The following is a 22,602-nucleotide window of genomic DNA, read 5'->3' on the forward strand; positions in this document are numbered from 1 at the left end:
TTTTTCTCATTTTGTCGTAATCACCTTTTCTATAGTTAAACGCTAGCGTACTTGATTTCCTAGTTTCACTTCCTTCAATGCCAATATCAAAACCGATCATATTATGATCACTGTTATCAAGCGGCCCTCGTACCGTTACCCCCTGCACTAGATCATGAGCACCACTAAGGACTAAGTCTAGTATTTTTCCTTCTCTTGTCGGCTCCTGAACTAGCTGTTCCATGAAGCTGTCCTTGATTTCATCAAGAAATCTTATGTCCCTTGCGTGTACAGATGTTACATTAACCCAGTCTATATGCGGGAAATTGAAATCCCCCATTATTATTGTGTTGCCCAGTTTGTTTGCGTCCCTGATTTCCTTTAACATTTCCGCATCCGTCTGTTCGTCCTGGCCAGGCGGACGGTAGTACACTCCTATCACTATCCTTTTCCCCTTTGCACATGGAATTTCAATCCACAGTGATTCCAAGGAGTGTTTTGTTTCCTGCAGAATTTTCAATCTATTTGATTCAAGGCTCTCATTAATATACAATGCTACCCCTCCACCAATCCGATTCACCCTATCACTACGATATAATTTGTACCCCGGTATGACAGTGTCCCACTGGTTATCCTCCTTCCACCAGGTCTCAGAGATGCCTATTATATCTAATTTTTCATTTAGTGCAATATATTCTAACTCCCCCATCTTATTTCTTAGGCTCCTGGCATTCGCATATAGACATTTCAAACTATGTTTGTTGTTCCTAAGGAAGAGCAGTTTCTGTCATACTAATACTAATGCAGGACTTATTATTCCATCAATTATCTTTTGGTCTAAAGCAGATTAGAAAGGATTCAGCTAGTCATTTCTAGGATGTCACAATTTCTGTATACCAGTGAAAACACTGACAGTTAAAATTAATTTCCGAGAAACTTCTTAAAAAGATATGCTTTCAATTTTCCATGGAACATCAAATAATCAGTTTGAGATCTTAATTCAACCGGAAGATCATTCCAAGCCATTGCTGCTTGATAGACAAATGATTGTACTAAAACTTTTTTTTATACTTTATCCCTTTAGAATCTAGAAAATGCAACATCAAATCAGGGGCGTAGCTAGACCTCGAGGTGGGAGGGGGTCAGAGCCCAAGGTGGGGGAGCACATTATGGTTGCCATCCCCCCCCCCCGCTGCCACGCCCGCCCCCTTCACCGCCCACTGCCACTGCTGTAACATCTTGGCTGGTGGGAGTCCCCAACCCCCACCAGCTGAAGTGCTGCTGCCACCGCAAATACCTTGGCTGGTGGGAGTCGCCAACTCCCGCCAGCTGAAGACTTCATCCAGCGCTAGTCTCCATCACCATCGCATTGCCTGCCCTGCTCTCTCTTCCCCTCATGTCTGGCACGCTCCCATCATGTACCTTATAAAACATCACTTCCCTTCTGGAGGTCACCAGAAGTGAGCAGCAATTCACACAAACTGCTTGTGCTGACCCCAGCCCACAACCTTCCCTCTGAGGCAGTCCTGTCTATGCAGAAACAGGAGGATACATCAGGGAGAAGGCTCTGTGGCCAGCACGAGCAGGGCTGCTGGCAACTTCTGGAGGGGAAGTTTTAAAAGGTATTTGGGGAGGGGTATGGAGGTGTCTGGCTTGATTTGGGACTGCTGTTTGTGCAACTGGTGTTACCTGGCATGCACATGGAATGCCCCAGGGCTACTCTGAGGTCAGTGTTCAGTGGCTGCCATTTAAAGCTATCTGGATAAGTTATCCAACTACTGGGTCTCTAAGCATATCTGTCTAGGTAGTCCTAGACTTAAATGGACAAGTTATCTGGTTTTTAGGACAGCTAATTATGTGGCCTGAATAAAATGGAGAAAGATAAGTGGATAGCAGTGTAATACTGCTGTTTATCTTTCAGCCCCTTCTCCAGAATACCTTCAATTCCACTCCAACCTGCAGAAATGTTGTATGAACATCAGAGGAAAAGCATAGAGCAATGATCTTATAGAAAGGTAGAGTTCTTTTTTCAGTATTACACATGAAATTCTATAACTTTATCCAAATTGTTTGATGTAGAACAACGTCAAATAGCATTAACTTAGCAAAAAAAAAAAAAAAAAAAAAGCAATTCATTGTTTGCTTCCTTTCTTTAGGCTTTCACTGTGATTGCTATTTTTAATGCAATGAGGTTTATGCTGGCATCTCTGCCCTTTTCAGTTAAAGCTGCAGCAGAGGCTAAAGTATCTTTAAGAAGATTAAGGGTAAGTTACTGTGGTATTAATGTAATTTCAAGACTAGTAAGTCACAAAAAACACTCTAAGCTGAGCGGGATTCCTCCAGCTGCATTGCTGCAAGTGGGGGGGTTGATGCTTTAATATTGGGAATCCTGCAGAGCTTGCCTGTCCCTCATTATTAAAAATGTGATAGTTAAACAGCGCCCCCACTGGCAGGACTATAGGTGGAGGACTCTCGCTCAGCTTAGAGGGAATAGTCACTCACAACAGCAAGTTTTGGGGGCATTGACAGAGGCTGACAGCTTTCCATAAAATTAACATTGGGGCCTTTTTATTAAGGTGCACTAAGAAATGGGCTTAACGAGCCCTAACATGGAACTTTCCTGTGTACTAAGCCTATTTCTAGTGCATCCAAAAACTATCCCTTTTTCAATTTTCTTATCAGGCTGAGTGCTAATGTTAGTATTAGCATGTGGCAACTGAAAAAAAATTAACATGGGAGCATTTACCACCTTTTATTTAAATACTGCTTACAAACAGTAAAACTATCACAGGATGCTTTAACGTGTCCTACGGTAAGTCATGTTGGGTGTGGTAAGCCTGTGTTGGGGCTTAGCACACCTTAGTAAAAGGGCTTGTTAGATTGTGCGCTCACTAGGGATAAGCATTGCCATACTGGGTCAGACCGAAGGTCCATTAAGCCCAGTATCCTATTTCCAGGTCATAAGTATTTGCTTATAAACTGCATTGGTTGTACTCCTTTGAAAATTGACCCCTTAAGGCCTAATTCATAAGGATTACCTCAGGCCCTTGATTATGAGATGAACAGACATATTCTTTTAATAGCAAACTTCATCTTCTTTCTTGTCCCAATTCAATCTATTTAGAGCCTATTGAATACAACGGCGACATTAAACAAGATATTCAGTGCCGGGATATATCCGACAACCAGCACTGAACAGGGCCACCGAGAAGGAGGAGCAGGGAGGGCAAGAAATCCCCGGACATGGCCTCCAAGGGGGTCTCTCTTCTGCTCCTGATGGGACCCGGGTGATAGCGTCCTGACAGGAGCAGGAAAAAGGAAATTCTGGTGCTGGGCCCCACTTAGAGACTGGGCAGGAGCAAACACAGTGCTTCAGGGCCTCTGGTTTGGCTGGCAGGGGTCCCCAAGCCTGCCAGCAGAAGTCTTTCTCTAGCGCTGTTCTCTGCCGCATTGCCTGCCCTGTGGCTGCTTTTCCCCTTATGATGCAGCCGCTGGGCAGGCAATGCAGCGGAGCTGGAGGAAGGCTTCTGCTGGCGGGGCTTGGGAACCCCCGCCAGCCAAGGTATGTAGAGTCGAAGTGGGGAGCAGGGAGGTGGGGCAAAATGTGCCTCCCCACTTTGGACTCCAGCCCCCCCCCCCCCCCCAGTTTTTATAGTCTGACTATGCACCAGTCTGGGGGGGGAGGGGGGACAACAGTGGTGGTCCAGGGGGGCAGTAGCAGCTGTTGTGGCAGCAGTGGTCCTGGAGGGGTCTGCAGCGGTGGTGGCCCTGCCCCGGGCCCGGCTCGGTCTCTCAGCGGCCCTGGCATTGAATATACGGGTTAATTTTAGCAGCTAAAACATTAACTGGCTATACTGATATTCAGCCTAACTGGTTTACTTTTTAGCGGTCAAAGATAGGCTGCTATTTACATAGCCTATTTTGACAGTGCAACATAGCTGGTTAGGTGCTGAATATCCGCGCCTAACTGGCTAGCCGCTAACAGGAGTATTTAATGGGAGATAACTGGTTATTTCCTGCAGAATATTTTAATTAATGCAAATTAGTGTCAATAGTTGATCATTACCACTCAATTATTGGTGCTAATTGGCTTGTAATTCAACTAAATTGTACATGCAAATTGGGCATGTGCCAGTTATCTCCTGCTGAATATCTGCGGTTAGGCGATTAAACCCTATTTAACCAGCCAGGAGCCATTCTTGACCAGTTAAATAGTTCTGAATATCAGGGAGAATTAATTTATTTGTATTTTCTACTCATGTGAATATGAAAAAGGCATTCAAATTGCTATGTAAGTATTCTCCCACTTGGTTTTGGCCAATTAAATACTCAAAATAAGTTGAATGGAAGCTATAATAAGTCTGAATTAGTTTTTTTGCTGTTCAGAGCAGAAGGGAAAGTTGTTCTCTTTTTTTTCTTACAGGGTTTAAGGTTCTTATGTGGAATCTACAAAGCTTGGAGAAATTATAAGATAAGGATGTTGCTGATTTATGTTTGATTTATTTTTTAATTTTAGGAAATTCTCGTAAAGGAAATCCCTCCTTCATATGTGAGACAGCAGCAAAAATCGGAATATGCTTTGGAAATGAATAATGCCACACTGTCATGGGGAGATTTAGATGAAAACATGAACAGCAAAATCAATAACAACATTATGAATGGGAAGAATTCATGCAAAGACCAACCCATGCTCAATGGTGTAGCATCATCTTGCACCTTAACAAATTCCACAGCAAAACCGAAGAATCAAATCATATTGCATAACATAAACCTTAAAGTCCATAAAGTATGTTTTAATTTTAAAATTTACCTTAGTATTAAAAAGTACAAGTAATGCACAAGTTATTAAGTAGCAATATATCTGGGTGGAGGCAGTAGACCAATGACGATATATGTGCGCAAGACTCAGCGCTAAAATATATCCGCTGAGTTGCACCACTGAGGTTCACTGTCTTACACAAAGAGCTGTTTAAATGCTATCTAGGAAGCTGGATTCATTGATATTCAGAAGATTGGGTGAATATCAACAATACATAGGTTGAACTTTGGGACCCAGCTGAAGATTATTTTTGCCATTTGGAAGTTAATTTTAAAGAAAACATGTTACCAAACACAGGGGGCCTTTTCTGTAGGTGTGCTGGTGTTTTTAGCGGTGCATTAAAACTAGGCTAAATGTTAAAGACGCCAATGTATTCCTATGGGTGTCTAGCGTTTAGCGCATGCCTATTTTTAACGCACGCTAAAAACACCAGCACGCTTATGTAAAAGATCCCCATAATAAGGCAATTTCTCTACATTTCTTCTACAGGGTACTTTATTGACAGTGCAATAAAATGTGTGATCAAGTTGCGTGCAACAGCAGATTTAAGGGTCCCTTGTACTAAACCACATTCAGCACTAAGGACCAAATTCTATAAGTAGTGCTGAGAAATTGGCGCAAAAAAACCCCAAACAAATCACGCTTAGTGCTATTCTATAAGAGCTGCTTAAACTTAACCATTTATACAATAGCGCTTAGTGCCGGAATCGGGGCCTAAGTTTATCCATGAGGATTTGGACCAAGTAAACCCTGGTGTAAATCCTCCTGCCTAAGTTAGGTGGGGATCTCCCATGTTCTATAACAGCATGCATAAGTTATAGGAATGCCTCTGATCTGCCCCTGACCCTCCCATGGCTGCACCCCCTTTTTGGAGCTACACGTGGATCCCTGTGACTAAAATGCACGTGTAAATTTTAATTAATGTGAATTAGCAACAATAATTGATCATTAGCACTCAATTATTGGGGCTAATTGACTTGTTATTCAATTCATTTGCACACGTAATTTTAAGTGCCATTTATAGAATTTGGAGGTTAATTTGCAATTTTACCACATGGTAACCGTTAGCACGCAACCGCATTAAGGGGCTTTGCGGTAATTTAGCAGTTACTGCACATTAAACCATGCATTCGTGCTTTTAGTATGAAGGGATGTGGCCACTGTTCCCTCTAAGCTGAGCGGAGTCCTCCAACTGCATTGTTGCAAGGGGGGGGGGGGGGGGGGCGCTTCAATATTGTGCTTTCAATCACTAGGGGCAGGCAGGTTCCCTGAGTCCTGCAGAGCTTGGCCTGTCCTTCATTACTGGAAATGTGGTAGTGAAACAATGCCCCCCACTGGCAGGCCTATAGGTGGAGGACTCCTGCTCAGCATAGAGGGAATAGTAGGCGTGGCAAGGGCAGAAAGATGGCGTGGAAGGCATTTAGTAGTTAGCATGCTGCACTTACTGCATGCAGACTAACACATAGTTAATGCAAAAATCACTTACTGCCTCCTAAATAGGATTACCACATGCTAATGGGCAGTATTACGTGGGACCTGTATAGGGCATGCTGGGAATATCTTCTCCTCGCCCCTCCCCCATAGTTACTGCATTAAATTTGCAGCTCCGGTGGGGTAAAGTCCCACATTAATATGGAGTAACTGCAACTTGTATCATGACTTAGTAAAAGGGCCTTAAATGATGTCTGCCATATACATCAAGTTCCTAGTCACAGATAGGCCATAGGGCCATTAATTGCTCACAGTCTTAGTTCCACCACTGATGAGCACAGTTTTTCTTGTATCTCTACATGCGCTAATATGGAAAAGTTCAGTTATTCAAATTCCATTGTCTGCCTTAATGGGTATGAAATGTGACCTGAAATAGGAAGAGTAGAACTGTGAAGGTAGGGTAGAGGAATTATAGTTGCAATAGAGGAGGTTTAATTTATATTAATGGATTTGTGCCTAGCTTTAGAGAACCATGTTCTTTGCATCAGGAGAAAAAGAGCTGGGCTTGAGGTTGCTTGAATTTGCTCTTTCTGCATGAACCTGCCGAAAGGAGCATGGCTCTTCAAAACTAGTCTCAAATGGTATCATCCCTAACTCCAAAGCCAGAGTGTGGAATAGACTAATGAGTAGGGCAGAGGGTGAGAACCAGAAAGCCTCATTCAAATTCCTCTGTGACTTCTTGTGATCTTAGGCAAGTCATTCAACCCTCCAATGTCTCAGGTACAAACTTAGATCCTGAGCCCTATGGAGACTGGAAAATAACTCCTCTACCTGAATGTAACTTTCCTTGAGCTACAACTGAAAAAGACATCAGCTAAATCCATTTTCAATAAAATAGTCTTGTCTACAGCTTGTTTGCAGGCCTTCATGTCTACATATTTAAGTAGACTAACACAGCAGCTACGCAAATTGATATTAACCAAGGGGTCAATATTCAGTGGGACTTATCTGGGCAGGAGCAGCTCCTAGCTAGATAAGTCCTGCTGACTGGGTCCAAATCCAGATTTTCAGCAGCATTATCTGGATAATGCTGCTGAATATCCAGACAGAGAAATCCAAAAGGAAGCCCACAAAGCATGAATAGTGGCAAAATAGGGTGGGAGGTACCAGACAAATGAGCAGATTTTACAATAAAGAGCTGCTGTACATGAACTGACTTGAAAATAGGAGTTGACATGAGTTGTGTTTTGGCAAACTCTAGAAATGGGGAGCAGTATCAGATACCAAATTCTGGTGGCAGAGCTATCTTCACACCTCTGACTTAAACATCTTTATGGTAACTGCTTTGGATCAAAATGATGGGTTGCTAGGAAACAAGACAGGTCAATAGGATTTCCTGTTTCCAGAACTCTGGCACTATCTGGGTTGTACCGGGATGGTCCAAGGGTAGAACCAGGAGTTAGCCAGTTAGCAGCAATATTCAGTCCACTAACCAGGTAACTATCTGGACAAAGTTAGGTCAGCAAAACAGCTATCCAAACCTTATCTACAAAGTTACATGAGTGCTCGCTGGGACCCAGAGCTGAATATCCTGGTATAAGAGACCCATAGCAGATTGATATTACAAAATTCTGACCATCGCAGGTTGAATATTGGGGGGAGGGGGGCAGCAAACTTTTGTTTAATAATTGTCTCCATTGATCATAAAAGTAAAGTGCTTATAATCTTAAAATATGCTTTGCTTTCAGGGAAAGATTTTGGGTATCTGTGGAAATGTTGGCAGTGGAAAGAGTTCCATATTGTCTTCCTTCTTAGGGCAGGTAAGTTAAAGGTACTATATAATATTCAACTATTATTGGGTGATTATTTGTTTTATTTATAAAATGTTGTTAGTACACATGGCGGGGCATTTTCAATATGATGTCTAAATCCGACTTTGAATGTTTTACGGAAAAGTTCCAAAATCCAGTAGCGAATACAGCCATTTTCAAACCTGAATAATGTCTATCTTTTTTTTTTTTTTTTTCAAAAATGGCCATTTGCTAGACTTTGTTGTGCTCAATGCGTCTAATTTTTTGGACCATTAAAAAAAAAAGTCCAAGTGAAAAATAAGCAAAATCAAGCCATTGGGATGTATGGATGGCCAACATTCTTAGTTGACTGGCCACACAGACATCTCAGCAGAACAGTGCGGCACCTTAGGGGGCATTGCAGTGGACTTCACATAAAAAGTCCCAGTTACACATCTCACTGTTACCTCCTTATAATGTATGGTGAGCCCTCCAAAACCCACCAAAAACCTACTGTACTCAACTGTACCCCACTACAATAGCCCTTATGCCTGCAAGTGTCACCTATATGTGGATATGGTAGGTTTTTGATAGGGTTTTGAGGGCTCACACTTTTCACCACAAGTGTAACAGTTAGAGTGGGATATGGGTCTGGGTCCCCTTCTCTACTGCACACTGCACTGACCACTAGGCTACTCCAGGGACCTTCTTGCTGTTTTAATAGGACTGGCCATAACATCTGAAGCTGTCATAGAGGTGGTATGTACTGTTTCTTTTAAATCTTTTGGGAGGTGGGAGGGGGTCAGTGACTACCAGGGGAGTAAGGGGGTCATGCCTTAATCCCTTCATTGGTCATTTGGGGGCACCATTTTGTGACTTATTCATTATTAAAACAAGTCTAGCCCAAAACATATAGGTTTTAGTCCTGGATGTTTTTGCTTTGTTCCTTAATGGCAGAAAAAAGTCCAAGAGTTTGGAACACCCAAATTCTGCCTCTAACACCCCCCATCCCCAATATGCTCCCTTGTGATTTGTACACACTTCAGATGACCTGCATAGAAAAATGACAAAATGGGGTTTGAAAATAGGGATTTTGACGTTTTAGGGGGGAAAAAAGCGTTCAAATGCCGTTTTGTGCTGCTTTTTGGACAATTTTTTTTGTTTTGAAAATGAGCCCTCTAGGGTCTATGTAGCAAAAGATGTTAGTATTAATGCCTGTGCTAAATGCACACTGTTGTGGATGCTAGCTAATGCTATTTGCACATACACTGGTTTACCACTGCTTTGGCTCCTGTGTCAGTGGTGCCTGCCGGAGAGCAAACTAAGCCTTCCTGCCAGTGGAGATCTCCCAGAAGACTTTTTTGAGAGGTGAATAAGGGCTAGGGAAGATACCCAGAAAGATTTTTGGATGTGATTGAGGGATGGTGTGGGAAGGCCTTTTTGAATGTCACAGAGAGGGGGACCCAGAAAGCATTTAGAGGTCACAGAATGGGAATGGAGAGGAATGGGCCTAGATGTTTGTGGAGCAGGGGGTGAGTTTACTATACCAACTAGCTCTTACTTTGGGACACTTAACATGAGAAAAATTGTGTTGCTGAATGAGACAGTGTTATCTTGGTCTTGTTTTCCTTATTGCCAGGCCTGCTGAGATGGGGAGGCGGGGGGAGGGGCAAGAATTTTCTAGTCTGGCTTCCAAGGGAAAACTAAATAGCACTGTCATAGAAACATTTGCCAACAAAAAAGCTTGCAAAGCTTACCTCCACTAGAATACAACCACAGCCTATCTTTGCATAAGTATGTAAGTAGCCTGTCTAGTATTCTATATAATTATTACAATATATTAAATTATATATAATATTAAAACTTTTCTTTCAACAGTGACTAATGGAGCAGAGGGGATGGGGGGGCCTTTAAGATTGTTTGCCTTGAGCCTAGCTTTGTCTCTAGGCAGCCCTGTTTATTGCAGCTATAATAACACTACCTCATTTTACATTATTATGTTTTCTTTAACACTTAATATAAGGGCAAAATTAAAATTGGCAGGTCACTTGCAGGTTTTATTATGACTTAACATGTAGAACCCCTTAGTGAGATCCAAAAGGAAAAATATCTATATCATGCATGAGCATGCATAAATCACACAGGGTCCCTTTTACCAAGCTGCAGCAAAAGGGGGCTGGCGCTGGTGTCGGCGTGTGTTTTACATGTGTGCCAAGGCCCCCTTTTACCGCAGCTGGTAAAAGGGAAGTCTCGCCTTCCTGTAGGAAATGGCCATGCGGCAAGTAAAGCACTTGCCGAGTGGCCATTTCGAGGGGGGGGGAGACCTTACCGCCACCCATTGAGGTGGTGGTAAGGGATCCCGCATTAACCTGGCAGTGTGTGGCACTGCCCAATTACCGCCGGGTACACTGTGGTGCTACAAAAATAAATAAATTTTTGTAGTGCCAGAAATGACGGCATGCTAGGGGTGGGAAGTACCGCCAGGCTGCTGCGGTAGCCCGGCAGTACTTCCTGCATAATGAGCGGTAAACCCACATTCTGCTTACCACTGCTTAGTAAAAGGAGCCTACAGTGCTGTGCAATCAGGAGCACAAACCCAGAGGACATTTTTATGTTTCCCTTTTCAATAACTATCATTTGTTCAGTGTGATGGGATTCAGTAATATAAGACTAGAAACAGGAAATTTAGCTGAAAATAGATCATGACCTCCTACTAACTCAGGAAAAGCTTCTTTAGTTCAGAAATACTTTGTACAAGCAGGACTGTAGAACCATGGCTATGTAGTGGGCATAGGATGGTACAAGCTCCTTACCTAGTTGGCCAGACTTTCAGGATTATCACAATGAATATGCAGAAGATAAAAGTACCTACAGTACGTCTCTAATAGAAGTAACTTTATCTCCTGCATATTCATTGTAATCAACCGCCTGTGATCCAGGGGAGGGGTGAGAAGCACTGGGTTATATAGTCCAACTTAACACTGAAAATCAGCGGTAGGTGGCTAAGATCCCTCCCTACCCCTTTCCCTTCTAGAACACCAGGAATATTTATCACAATTCTGCTACAGTAAGGGGCAGAGTTAAGAACCATGGCTATTAAAATAATCAGGATCGGGAACAGTAAACAGGAAGAACCTCTATGTTGACCAAACCAAACAAACAAGAGTAGAGGCTGATCAAAAGACGAATCCAACTCAGGAAACAGTGCTTGAAAGATGCTTTAATTACTCCTTGGACAAAGGGCCCGACACGGTCCGTGTTTCTGCGTCACAAAACGCCTGCCTCAGGGGTCACAATGGCGTTCACAGGATATACTGAACAGACAAAGTTGCCAAAAGGCATGCGCTGAAGGGAAGATACTGGACAAACCCACGTGCCCTTTGGTTTGTCCAGTATCTTCCCTTGAGTGCATGCGAGTTTGTCCAGTATCTTCCTTTGAGCGCATGCCTTTCGGCAACTTTGTTCAGTATATCCTGTGAACACCATTGTGACCCCTGAGGCAGGCATTTTGAGACTCCGAGCACGGACCATGTATTGTCTTTTGTCCCAGCAGCAAATAAAGTGTCTTTCAAGCACTATTTCCTGAGTTGGATTCATCTTTTATTAAAATAATCAGCACATCCACTGCACCATTTGCAGTACCAGGAAAAGCAAGGTGGCAGCATTGTTTAACATAATAGCAATGGGTCTTAATTCTGCCTGTTATTTTAGAAGTTTAACTGTGGCAAGAAGACATTTCCAGCAGTACCAAGAATAATGCTTGTCACAACTCAATGTAAATGATCAGATTCTGGTACAATATGCAAAATACACATAGCAAAACCATACATTTTATTATGTAATCTTTGCTTCTTTTAGATGATGATAAACAATGGAACTGTCAGCATTGATGGTACATTAGCTTACGTGGCACAGCAAGCTTGGATATTTCATGGGAACGTTAAAGAAAATATATTATTTGGTGCACCATATGTTCATGAAAGGTAATCAATGGCCAGCATACAATAATTCCAGATCATCAGGTTCTTACATTTTAATTTATTGTCGGATAGCACAAAATGCTTCTCATCAAGGAGCTTTGTTAAACTAAAGTAATTGTCATGTTTCAAACATCAGACAGGCTGTGCTATGGCAAAGGCTTTGATTTCAAAATTCATGTTTTGGTGTATGGAACTCTTTTCATATGAGGAAAGGCTAAAGAGGTGAGGGCTCTTCAGCTTGGAAAAGAGACAGCTGAGGGGGGATATAATTGTGGGCAACAAAATCCTGAGTTGTGTAGAATGGGTAAAAGTGAATCGATTTTTCACTCTTTCAACAAGTACAAAAACCAGAGGACACTCAATGAAATTACATGGAAATACTTTTAAAACAAAGAGGAGAAAATATTTTTTTTTTTCACTCAAAGAATAGTTAAGCTCTGGAACTCATTGCAGGAGGCTATAGTATTAGTGGTTAGCGTATCTGGGTTTAAAAAAGGTTTGGACAAGTTCCTGGAAGAAAAGTTATTGAGATGGGGGAAGCTACTGCTTGCCCTGGGATTGGTAGCATGGAATGTTGCTACTATTTGGGTTTCTGCCAAGCACTTGTGACCTGGACTGGCCACTGTTGTAAGCAGGATACTGGACTAGATGGCTCATTGGTCTGACCCAGTATGGCTATTCTTATGTTCTTATGCTCTAATAGAAGTAATAATTTGTTAATGCCCTCAAAAGCACATATTTATGGGGATAATTCTTTAAAGTAGGCATAAATTATTTGAATAATGGCATAAACGTGTCACATTTCAAAACAGGGTAAAAGAAAGAAGAATGACATAAACATATTCATATGTATATATGCATATATGTATGTAAATGCCAAAATTCAGTCAAAGCACTATTTTGTAACTAGGGCATGTCTTCCTGTGGTAATGTGATCAAGGATGTGGCTTGGAGCCATCACAAACACAGTTACACACACAGGGTTTGCAAGCAAAAGGAAATACTTTATTGCTACAATTCAGCATCTGCACAGCTGTTACTTCACAGGCTTTAATCTTGCACTAGTAAAGCACATAAGCACCGCCATACTGGGAAAAGACCAAGGGTCCATCAAGCCCAGCATCCTGTCTCTTCCCCTCTCTCTCATAATATAGTCCCAGTCAATAATCTTCATAGGGCTGGCTCCTAGCCATGCCCAAACACTGTGGACGCATACCAACTTTGTATACTTCAGGAATATTCTGCAAGGTCCTCTCCTACCTTGGCAGTCTTCTGTCTACATATGATCAACTCCTGGAGGCCGAGAATTCAACAGAGTCAGTCTCCCACCCCAGAGAAACTATTGGGCTCTGGCTACTTCTCTTCCCTGGCACTTCTCTCAGCTCCTGTAGCCTCAGATACCAGCCCCTTGGAGATCTCTTGCCTCGGGGCCTCTTCCTTGGAAACTGCTTGAATTGGAGCTTCTCTGATGTCAAGGGCATTTAACACCAGTGTGGGTGTAGGTGGAGTGTGGGTGGTTGGGATTCACACCTGTATAGAATTTATAGAATACTATAAATTATGTGCATATCTCTGGCATTTAGTGACTGGCTGGTGTAAGTGTTTGAACTTAACTTGTAGACATGTATTTCACCTGCTATACTAATATTCTGTAAAGAAAAGTAGGCTCTTAGGCACCCTTCTAGTCCCCTCATTCTAAAACAGGTTGTCTAAATTCCATTCAGAAGGGACAGGAAAAAATATATAAAACTTGAAAAGGGGGTTCTGTTGTGTGGGGTCCTAGTTGTTTGATTATGCTGGAAGAAACTTCATACTGCTCCACCCTTAAAAGACCTCAAGTGTAGTTCACAAGCTATTTTCTTAAAAGCAGCTTTATTTGGTATGTACTCAAAAAGAAGGCATTTCCAAAACAGCAGCAAGGCAAAATCAGAAAAAAATCAAATTGGTGCTGTTTAAGCAAGGTGGTCTGATAGGAACAGAACAGTTTTATATTTGAAATAGTGGCAGGCTTCTCTGTGAATCTGCCGGTGAAACGTTCTTCGTCTCTACTTTGTGTCACCTGGCAGATTCTCTCTTCTTTTGGTCTCTAGATGGGGAGAAAAATAAGTTTCTATTCCAGAGACTGTGGGGCCCTTTAACTAAGCCACGTAGGCAACTACGTGCGCCCAATGCGTGCCAATTTGGAACTACTACCCAGCTACCACGTAGCCCAGGTGATAATTTCATTTTTTACATGTGCCCACTACGCGCGTCGGAAAATTTCTGGTGTGCAGTGCTAAGGGGGCGGTAATTGGCATTGTACACGCACTGACGATTACCACCCGGTTAACGTGTGAGACCTTACCGCTAAGTCAATGGGTGGTGATAAAGTGTCAGCCCCAAAATGGACGTGCGCCAATTTTCATTTTGCCACACGTCCATTTTCGGTCCCCAAAAAGGCCTTTTTTGCAGGTGCGCTGAAAAATGAACCTGCACGCATCCAATACACGCATCTACACTAGTTCAGGCCCCTTTTAGGCGCACCTTAGTAAAAGGGCCCCTGTGTTTCTCACTCTGGAAAAAAATTAAAACAGGATATTCTCTCTCAAAGTATCCTAAAATCTATTCAGAACCTGTGGTAAGTATTCAATGCTATAGTCTCTTTTTAGAAAATCCAAAGCAACAACTCTTTGAAAAATAGCTCAGTCTGCAAAAATAGCACCTCTAGAGCAGTGGTTCTCAAACTGGTCCTTGGGGCACACCCAGCCAGTTGAGTTTTCAGGATATTATTATCTACAATGAATATGCATGAGGTAGATTTGCATGCACTGCCTTCTTGCTATGTAAATCTATCTCGTGCATATTCATTGTAGATATTCCAAAAACCCAACTGGCTGGATCTGTGCCCTGAGGATGGAGTTGAAAATTCTTGCTCTAGAGGCGCTGAGTCTTTCACAGGCGTAGTTCCTTAAGTTATGTGGAGCTTCTAGTCCACAAATACCAGAAACTAGATCAATGCGGATTACACTCAAGAGCCAGTAGAGACAAAAACTCCAGAAAATACAATTATCAACAACATTCAATCTTAGATGAGAAATAACATAAAAGGTTATTGAAAAAGAAACCTGTTAGAACAATAGCAATAATTATCTAAAAGAACTGTACTATGTATTTCTTATTACTCATAGTAGTACAGTGCTTACAAAACATAGTTAATTTCAACTCTTGCAAATGACATTTCTTAATCTGATTTGTGGTAAGGGATTTCAATTAGTAAGATACTTTGCATGTATTTGCATGTAATACAAAATCATTTAGATTTTTATTGCATTAAGCCAATTTGTATTTAGCAATCAATAACACCTATAAATCAATAGCACATTCAGCAATATCGGTAATGCTGGTAAAGCACATTAATGATAAGATAGAATACATCAAATGCCAAGTTTGGCATTTACCCTCTAATTCAATAATTAGGGACCCTATTTACTAAAGCATGCTAGCTTTTTTAGCGTGCACTAAACTTTAGTGCATTCTAATGCTAGAGACACCCATATATTCCTCTGGGTATCTCTAGCATTAGCGTGCACTAAAAATGCTAGCACATCTATAGTGCAGCTTAGTAAACAGGGCCCTAGGTGTCTAACTTTAGGCACTCAAATGGAAGTTAGTCTCCCAATAAGGAGTAAACAGCAGTTAGATGCCTAATTGAACTTAGGTGCTACTCTATAAGATAGTGCCTACTTTACGGGTCGATGATCAGTTCCCCGCACTGTTCCCAAAATGCGCCATAAAATTACTGCTGGAACAGTGCGGGGAAAGAAACCCCTTATGAGCAACGCTAATAACATGCAAATATTTATTTATTTATTACATTTGTACCCCGCGCTTTCCCACACATAGCAGGTTCAATGCGGCTTACATAGTAAAAAAAACCCAATACAAGTTCTATAAGAAGAATATTACAAACTGTAATAAACATAATAATAAAAATATAGGTGTGTTATTAGTGTTGATCATAGCGGGAAAGTGCGGGAGGATTGTGTCTGGGCATGCAATCAAGGCACAATCCTCCTGCAGACGTTTGACAAGTCTGGGCAGGAGAAAAGTCTGGACCTGTCAAACCTAAAGCCAGACCCCCCTGCCCCCCAGAAACAAATGCAAACCCCTCACCACTCCAAGCACATAACCCCATCAAGCACAAAACCCTGGTGGTCCAGTGTGACCCTTGCCTGGCTTGGCCCAGCCTCCCCCCGAAAGCTAGCCCTTGTTGTCTAGCATTGTTCCTGCCCCCAAGCCACCCTTGTACCTTCAAAAGAGTCCTAGCTTCAAACAGGATGAAGGACTAGCACTCCCTCCTTCCTCCTGTGAGCAATTCCTCAAAATGGCAGTGCCCTGCCCAGTGCATCCTGAGAAAGCATATCCTGAGAAAGTAAAACAGAATGGAGAGACTACCATATAAGGTAGTCTCCCTGTTCCTCCCCAATGCCCTTGGAAACCCTAACTCCAGCTCCGAGCTGGTATAGGGTTTGCCATGGGAGCAACGCCCTTCTTTGGTGTGCTGCCCACTAAGCATTGGGGAGGAATATTAATGGCCCTGTTTAGCATGCATTGTGTTCAGAGCCATTGAGCTTGTTATTTCACACACTCACAAGGCTTTGCATATTTTGTGGTAGCAAAGTATTTATTTATGTAGATTTTGCTCACACCTTTTTCAGTAGTAGGTCAAGAGGAGTTGCATTCAGGTACTCTGGATATTTCTCTGTCCCAGGAGGGCTCACAATCTAAGTTTGTACCTGAGGCAATGGAGGGTTAAGTGACTTGCCCATGATCACAAGGAGCAGCAGTGGGATTGGAACCAGCCACCTCTGGATTGCAAGACCAGTGCTCTAACCACTAGGCCACTCCTCCACTCCTAGGCTCTCTCCTTCTCTGCTCACATTCAGCAGATTGCCAAAACCTGTCGTTTCTTTCTCTATAACATCAGCAAAATCCGTCCCTTCATTTCTGAGCACTCTACCAGAACCCTTATCCACACTCTTATTACCTCTCGCCTAGATTACTGCAACCTGCTTCTCACTGGCCTCCCTCTTAGCCATCTCTCTCCTCTTCAATCAGTCCAAAACTCTGCTGCGTGACTCATTTTCTGCCAAAGTCACTATGCTCACATTAGCCCTCTCCTCAAATCACTTCACTGGCTTTCTATCCGTTTTCGCATTCAATGCAAACTTTTCTTACTGACCTATAATTGCATTCACTCTGCCGCTCCCCAGTACCTCTCCACTCTTGTCTCTCCCTACGCCCCCCCTCGGATACTCTGCTCTGTAGATAAATCTCTCTTGTTTGTCCCCTTCTCCTCTACTGCTAGTTCCAGACTCCGTTTCTTTTATCTCGCTGCACCTCACGCCTAGAATAGACTTCCCGAGCCTGTATGTCTAGCCCCGTCTTTGGCCGTTTTCAAGTCCAGGCTAAAAGCCCACCTATTTGACACTGCTTTTGACTCCTAACCTCTACTAAGTTACCCTGTACCCCACCATCTCTTTAATTCCCTTACCTCTTAGTTGTTCTGTCTGTTTACCTGTCTTATTTAGATTGTGAGCTCTTTGAGCAGGGACTGTCTTTTTGTGTGTGGTGTACAGCGCTGCATATGCCTTGTAGCGCTATAGAAGTGATAAGTAGTAGTAGTAGTAACTAATAGCCTCTAGTGCCCACATTTTCTTCTGAGCATCGGGGCCTTAGTGCCTAACTGCAAAGGGGGTATGCATGTGGGTGGGGCATGGGCAGGCACACTTAGGCACCAAACTTACAGAATGCTATAAGTAGTGTGCCAAGGTGCAAACATTTACACCTGCCTTTTACATGGTGTAAGTGTTGCCATCCAAATGCCAATTTAGACTCTATTCTGTAACATAATCTAGACACTCGGATGCTATTATAGAATATTATCTTAGCATATAGATTTTAGGCGCCTAAATTTTAGCACCCTTTATAGAATTGCCTTCTTTCTTTATATTATACTATCGTAACTGGGTCTATATGCATGCATGCCCTTAGGCATGAGTACTTACCCCAGCCATAGAGTCAGTATAAGTTCTTGCATCAAAGTGCCGGAGATACACACTTAACTTATTGTATTCTATAAGTTATGCATTTAAGTGTGAGTCCTGCCCATTCTCCATCTGTTTGTACACTCATCTAAAATACTCACAATATAAGATTTGTATTTACAGAATAGCACTTGGGTGGAATTTTGGCATTATGCTTGTATGTACATATATATGCATTTGTATGCCATTATGCTAATTATTTACACAAAGTAACCAGCACAAAAATATTAGCATCCACTTTATAGAATTACCCCTTATTGCGCATTAATATTGACCTGAGAATTTTCTGTGTATTCCACATCTCATTTTAGCAGTGTCTTTGTCCGTGACTCTCCACACACAAACACCTCTCCCCCGCAGAAATCCTGAGCTGTGTGAATAGTTGAATATCTGGAGGTGTTTTGGTCTGCAGCCTTTTTTTTTCTCTCATACTGTAGAAATGATATTCGGTCCTGGTTAGGAGACCTTCAGCTTTGCTGCAGGGAGATTTATTTCCTGTGAATAATATAGTTGAAAACCTATGAATTATTTAGGCCAGATGCCTTAATTCATACACGTTCAAATGTCAGATATCATCTACCTCAACTCTTTCCATGTGAATCAGACAGTCACACAAATATGCTCGCACTGCCTCTGTGTGATAAATGAAAATACACAAACAACAAACTTAGCTTCGTGCTGCATTTTCTCATTGAAGAGACTGCATTGTACACGTTGGAATTGTCATGCTTTTTAACCACAGTATTCCTACCAAATTCTGAAACTGAAATGTTTATTTTTTTGGTTTCCCAATGCTTGCAGTCCTTGGTTATCTTATGGGTTTTCCTTTTCCTATGCATGTTTGATTGTAGGCAACATCCATTCCCCCCCCCCCCCCCCCCCACCTCTGCACTCTGTTTTACTTTCTCAAGATACGCTTATTCGTTATATTGTAAATGGAAAATCATTCTCTGTAGAAATCATGCTAATCCAGAATGGAAGAGGGGAGGGAATGAAAGCTGTGTTGGTGGAGCCTACTCATATGGTATTATAAACTAGTTTGCTTTCTCTTTTTTTGGACAGCTATCAAACGTTCATGAATTTTATTTACACAGGATGACACTAAAGTTTGGATAATTTATCTATTTTGGCCATCCGCTAAGCCAGGTCTGTTTGACACACCATAGGGCTGGCTTTGATTGTCAGTCATGTGTGCTGCCTGGGAGAAGCCAGAAGAGGTGAAATCCATGCTGGCTGTGTGCATTTTGTTAGACTTATCTGCTGAGCAGGCTACAGAAAAATAAGAGACGCAGCAGTTCACTCTGAAAGGGTGAATCATGCCCTGACTGACTAATAGCATAGAAGTACTATCACTATTATTATTTGTCTTCATGCATGACATATCACAGCCAATCTTGACTGGTTCTAACTCCATTAAATCGGGTCTCTGCCTCCTTTTTTGCCTCAGTGGTGTCTGCTGCTCTCTCCTCCTTGACACAGGTGGCTCGGATGACCTTGAGTGGTTCAAGGGCTAGAGGGGACATCTCTTTGGAAATATGCCTCTATTTTGAGTGCTCCTTCTTGGATTTCAGGAGCCACCGTGGTCATGGCAGCCATCTTCCTCTCTAGGGTTACCAACTGGCTCCAAATGTTCTCGGTAGTTTTGATCCAGTCCTAGATTTACTCCATTGCATGGAGGGACTTGTATTTCTTATTTGTCTATTGCATGTCATATGAAAAGCAAGACTAGAAGTCCCTGCATGCATAAATCCAGGACTAAATCCACCTGTCAAGGAAATCTGGACCCAGCTGGCAACCCTGCCCGCTCTGGGCCTGAGTGAATTCCCTTCACTGAATGTCATGGCCTGATAGAGAGGGGGAGTTGAACTTGGACCCTCTACACTACAAGGATCAAGGATATTGCCTAAGCCATGGGACCAGCCTCAACAGCACAGATTTGTAGCTGCATTTAAGAGAGTTGTACTTTTATAAGTGAAGTAAAGTAAAATAATTTTGAGAATATGAACAACCCTGCCAGAAGCAGATTACTAATAAGGATAAAAATTCAAAATGTTCTTTTTTTTCTGTCCCCTAGGTATGAGCAGGCAATCAGTGCCTGTAGTCTGAAGCCAGATTTGGAAATCCTTCCTTATGGTGATATGACTGAAGTAGGTGTGCTTGTAAAATATACCCCATAATCTTCCATCTGATCAACTCTTACTTACTTTAAATAATACCGAAAGAAACTATACCCCATCTCTTCCTATAAGTTATAAATCCAGAAAGGATCTGTGTTTCAGAAATATCTAAGGCTGGAGTAGTCCTCTGTAAAATTGATGTACTCTATGAATCCCCAAATCTATGACTTTGCTGAGCAATCTTGCAAGAGTTATGTGCGTTTAGGGTAACAGGAAGCCTTATAAATAATCTAACAGTGTACTCCTTTTCCCCTGTGTAAAGATTGGTGAACGGGGAATCAATCTCTCAGGAGGACAGAAGCAAAGAATCAGCTTGGCTCGAGCAGTCTATGCTGACAGAGATATTTACTTGTTAGACGACCCCTTATCAGCAGTAGACGTACATGTTGGGAAACATATTTTTGAAGAATGCATAAAGAAGTCTCTCAAAGGAAAAACTGTGGTTCTAATTACTCATCAACTGCAGGTAAATCAAAGCACAAAAAGAGCCTTATTACAATGTTGACACATAATATGTAGATGAAATTACATTTTGATGGCCTGGAGAATTGTATATAGTAGATTGGAGTTCTCAGATTTGGTCTCTGAGGGCTGCAAATAGGTCCAACTTTCAAAGTAACCAAACTAGTAACGTTAGCCTGGTTCTTCGATCAAGGGGGCATTTTAATAAAGGGGCCCTTTTACAAGGCGTTGGTAAGGACAATGCAAGCTTACCGCACAATAATCTGGAGCTATCTCAGGCCCAACGCGGCCACCGTTGGTAGTTCTTCCTCGAGTGTGCACCATTTCTTGCGTACCGGAAAAACATTTTTATTTTATAGTGCAGCGCTAACCCAGCATAGCCATTTTTAAGGGACTTTTTACCTGCTGCGGTAAAAAGGGCCCTGATATGCGGGGAAAAATGGCCCCTGCTGCTACTGCAGGGTCTATTTTTTCGCAGCTTAGTAAAAGGACCCCAAAGTGCATTAAAGGGCTGATTCTACGAAGGACACCAAAAATTAGGTGCCAGAGATACAAGTGCTAAGTGCCAATTCTGTAACTGCAATGATTGATTATCACCAATTCAGCCAATTACTTTATGTGTTTATCTGCAATCCACGCCCAAAATTGTTTTGCCTAACTTTGGGCAACCTACACAAAATCTGCTTAGTATGAAAAGGGATGGTGCATGGGTGGGGACTGCACCTTACAGTCAGTGCATGGTAAGTTTAACACTATCTCAGTAAGTGGTGTTAACTGCACTTAACATGTAGTAAATCTTATTTTCTGCGAGGTCACTGTATAGAAAGATGCTGGGCATGTCCCTTTATTTACTGCACAGGCTTTGCAGTTACCACATTTGTGCTGCTAAAGTGAGGTAACTGCAAATTTTTACTGCACTTCAGTGAAAGGGCCCCCAAGTGTATGCAAATATAATTAGATGAATATTTATTAAGGACATCCTGACAACCAGAAGAGTTTACAATCCTCAAGGACCGGTGTCAAGAGCCCTGTGATAGAGTACCCAGCAGTTAAAATTTAGATTGCATTTTAATGTTCAAATATTTTTCCTGGACTGTACTTTAACGGCAAATAACATAGTAACATAGTAAATGATGGCAGATAAAGACCTGTACAGTTCATCCAGTCTGCCCAACAAGATAAACTCATTATACATGGTATGCGATACTTTATATGTATACCTGAGTTTGATTTGTCCTTGCCATTTTCTGGGCCCAGTACTGTTCTTGTACTAAAATTTCAGAAGCTAACATTGAAGCCCCTTAAAATTTACACTCCAGCCCATCCATATCTATTCAGTCACGATCAGGGCACAGACCGTTGAAGTTTGCTCAGCACTGGTTTTGCTTCCCAGTTACCGGTGTTGCCATCCAATCTCTGATAAGATTCCATTCATTCCTTCTAAACAGGATTCCTTTGTGTTTATCCCATGCATGTTTGAATTCCATTATTGTTTTCATTTCCACCACCTCCCGCGGGAGGGCATTCCACGTATCCACCACCCTCTCCGTGAAAAACTACTTCCTGAAAAATTACTCCTGAGTCTGCCCCCCTTCAACCTCAATTCATGTCCTCTAGTTCTACCACCTTCCCGTCTCCGGAAAAGATTTGTTTGCGGATTGATACCTTTCAAATATTTGAACGTCTTGTATAAGATAGTTAATAAGAAAGTTATTAATGGATTAAATTTTGAGTTAATGAGAAAGTTATTAATGGATTAAACTTTGTGCTAGACACATTTGTACCTTTCTGTTCATGATTTCCTTTTCTTTTTATTGCAGTTTTTAGAATGACACAGAATGAATGCATATAATGCCATAAAGAATTAGTGGATACTTA

General features: G+C 42.0%; 1 protein-coding gene across 7 annotated transcripts in view; it reads left to right on the forward strand.

Moving 5' to 3' along the window:
* ABCC12 (ATP binding cassette subfamily C member 12) overlaps positions 1–22,602 on the forward strand; it is a 198,594-nt gene that overhangs the window by 84,078 nt on the left and 91,914 nt on the right. For all 7 annotated transcript variants that reach the window (XM_030204370.1, XM_030204371.1, XM_030204373.1 and 4 more), the window contains 6 exons: positions 2,136–2,243; positions 4,496–4,765; positions 7,978–8,049; positions 11,878–12,002; positions 20,160–20,232; positions 20,525–20,728. In XM_030204370.1, coding sequence (XP_030060230.1) covers positions 2,136–2,243; positions 4,496–4,765; positions 7,978–8,049; positions 11,878–12,002; positions 20,160–20,232; positions 20,525–20,728 — 852 coding nt within the window. The remainder of the gene's footprint in view (positions 1–2,135; positions 2,244–4,495; positions 4,766–7,977; positions 8,050–11,877; positions 12,003–20,159; positions 20,233–20,524; positions 20,729–22,602) is intronic.

Source organism: Microcaecilia unicolor, chromosome 5 (assembly GCF_901765095.1).
Source record: "Microcaecilia unicolor chromosome 5, aMicUni1.1, whole genome shotgun sequence".
Lineage (NCBI taxonomy): Eukaryota > Metazoa > Chordata > Amphibia > Gymnophiona > Siphonopidae > Microcaecilia > Microcaecilia unicolor.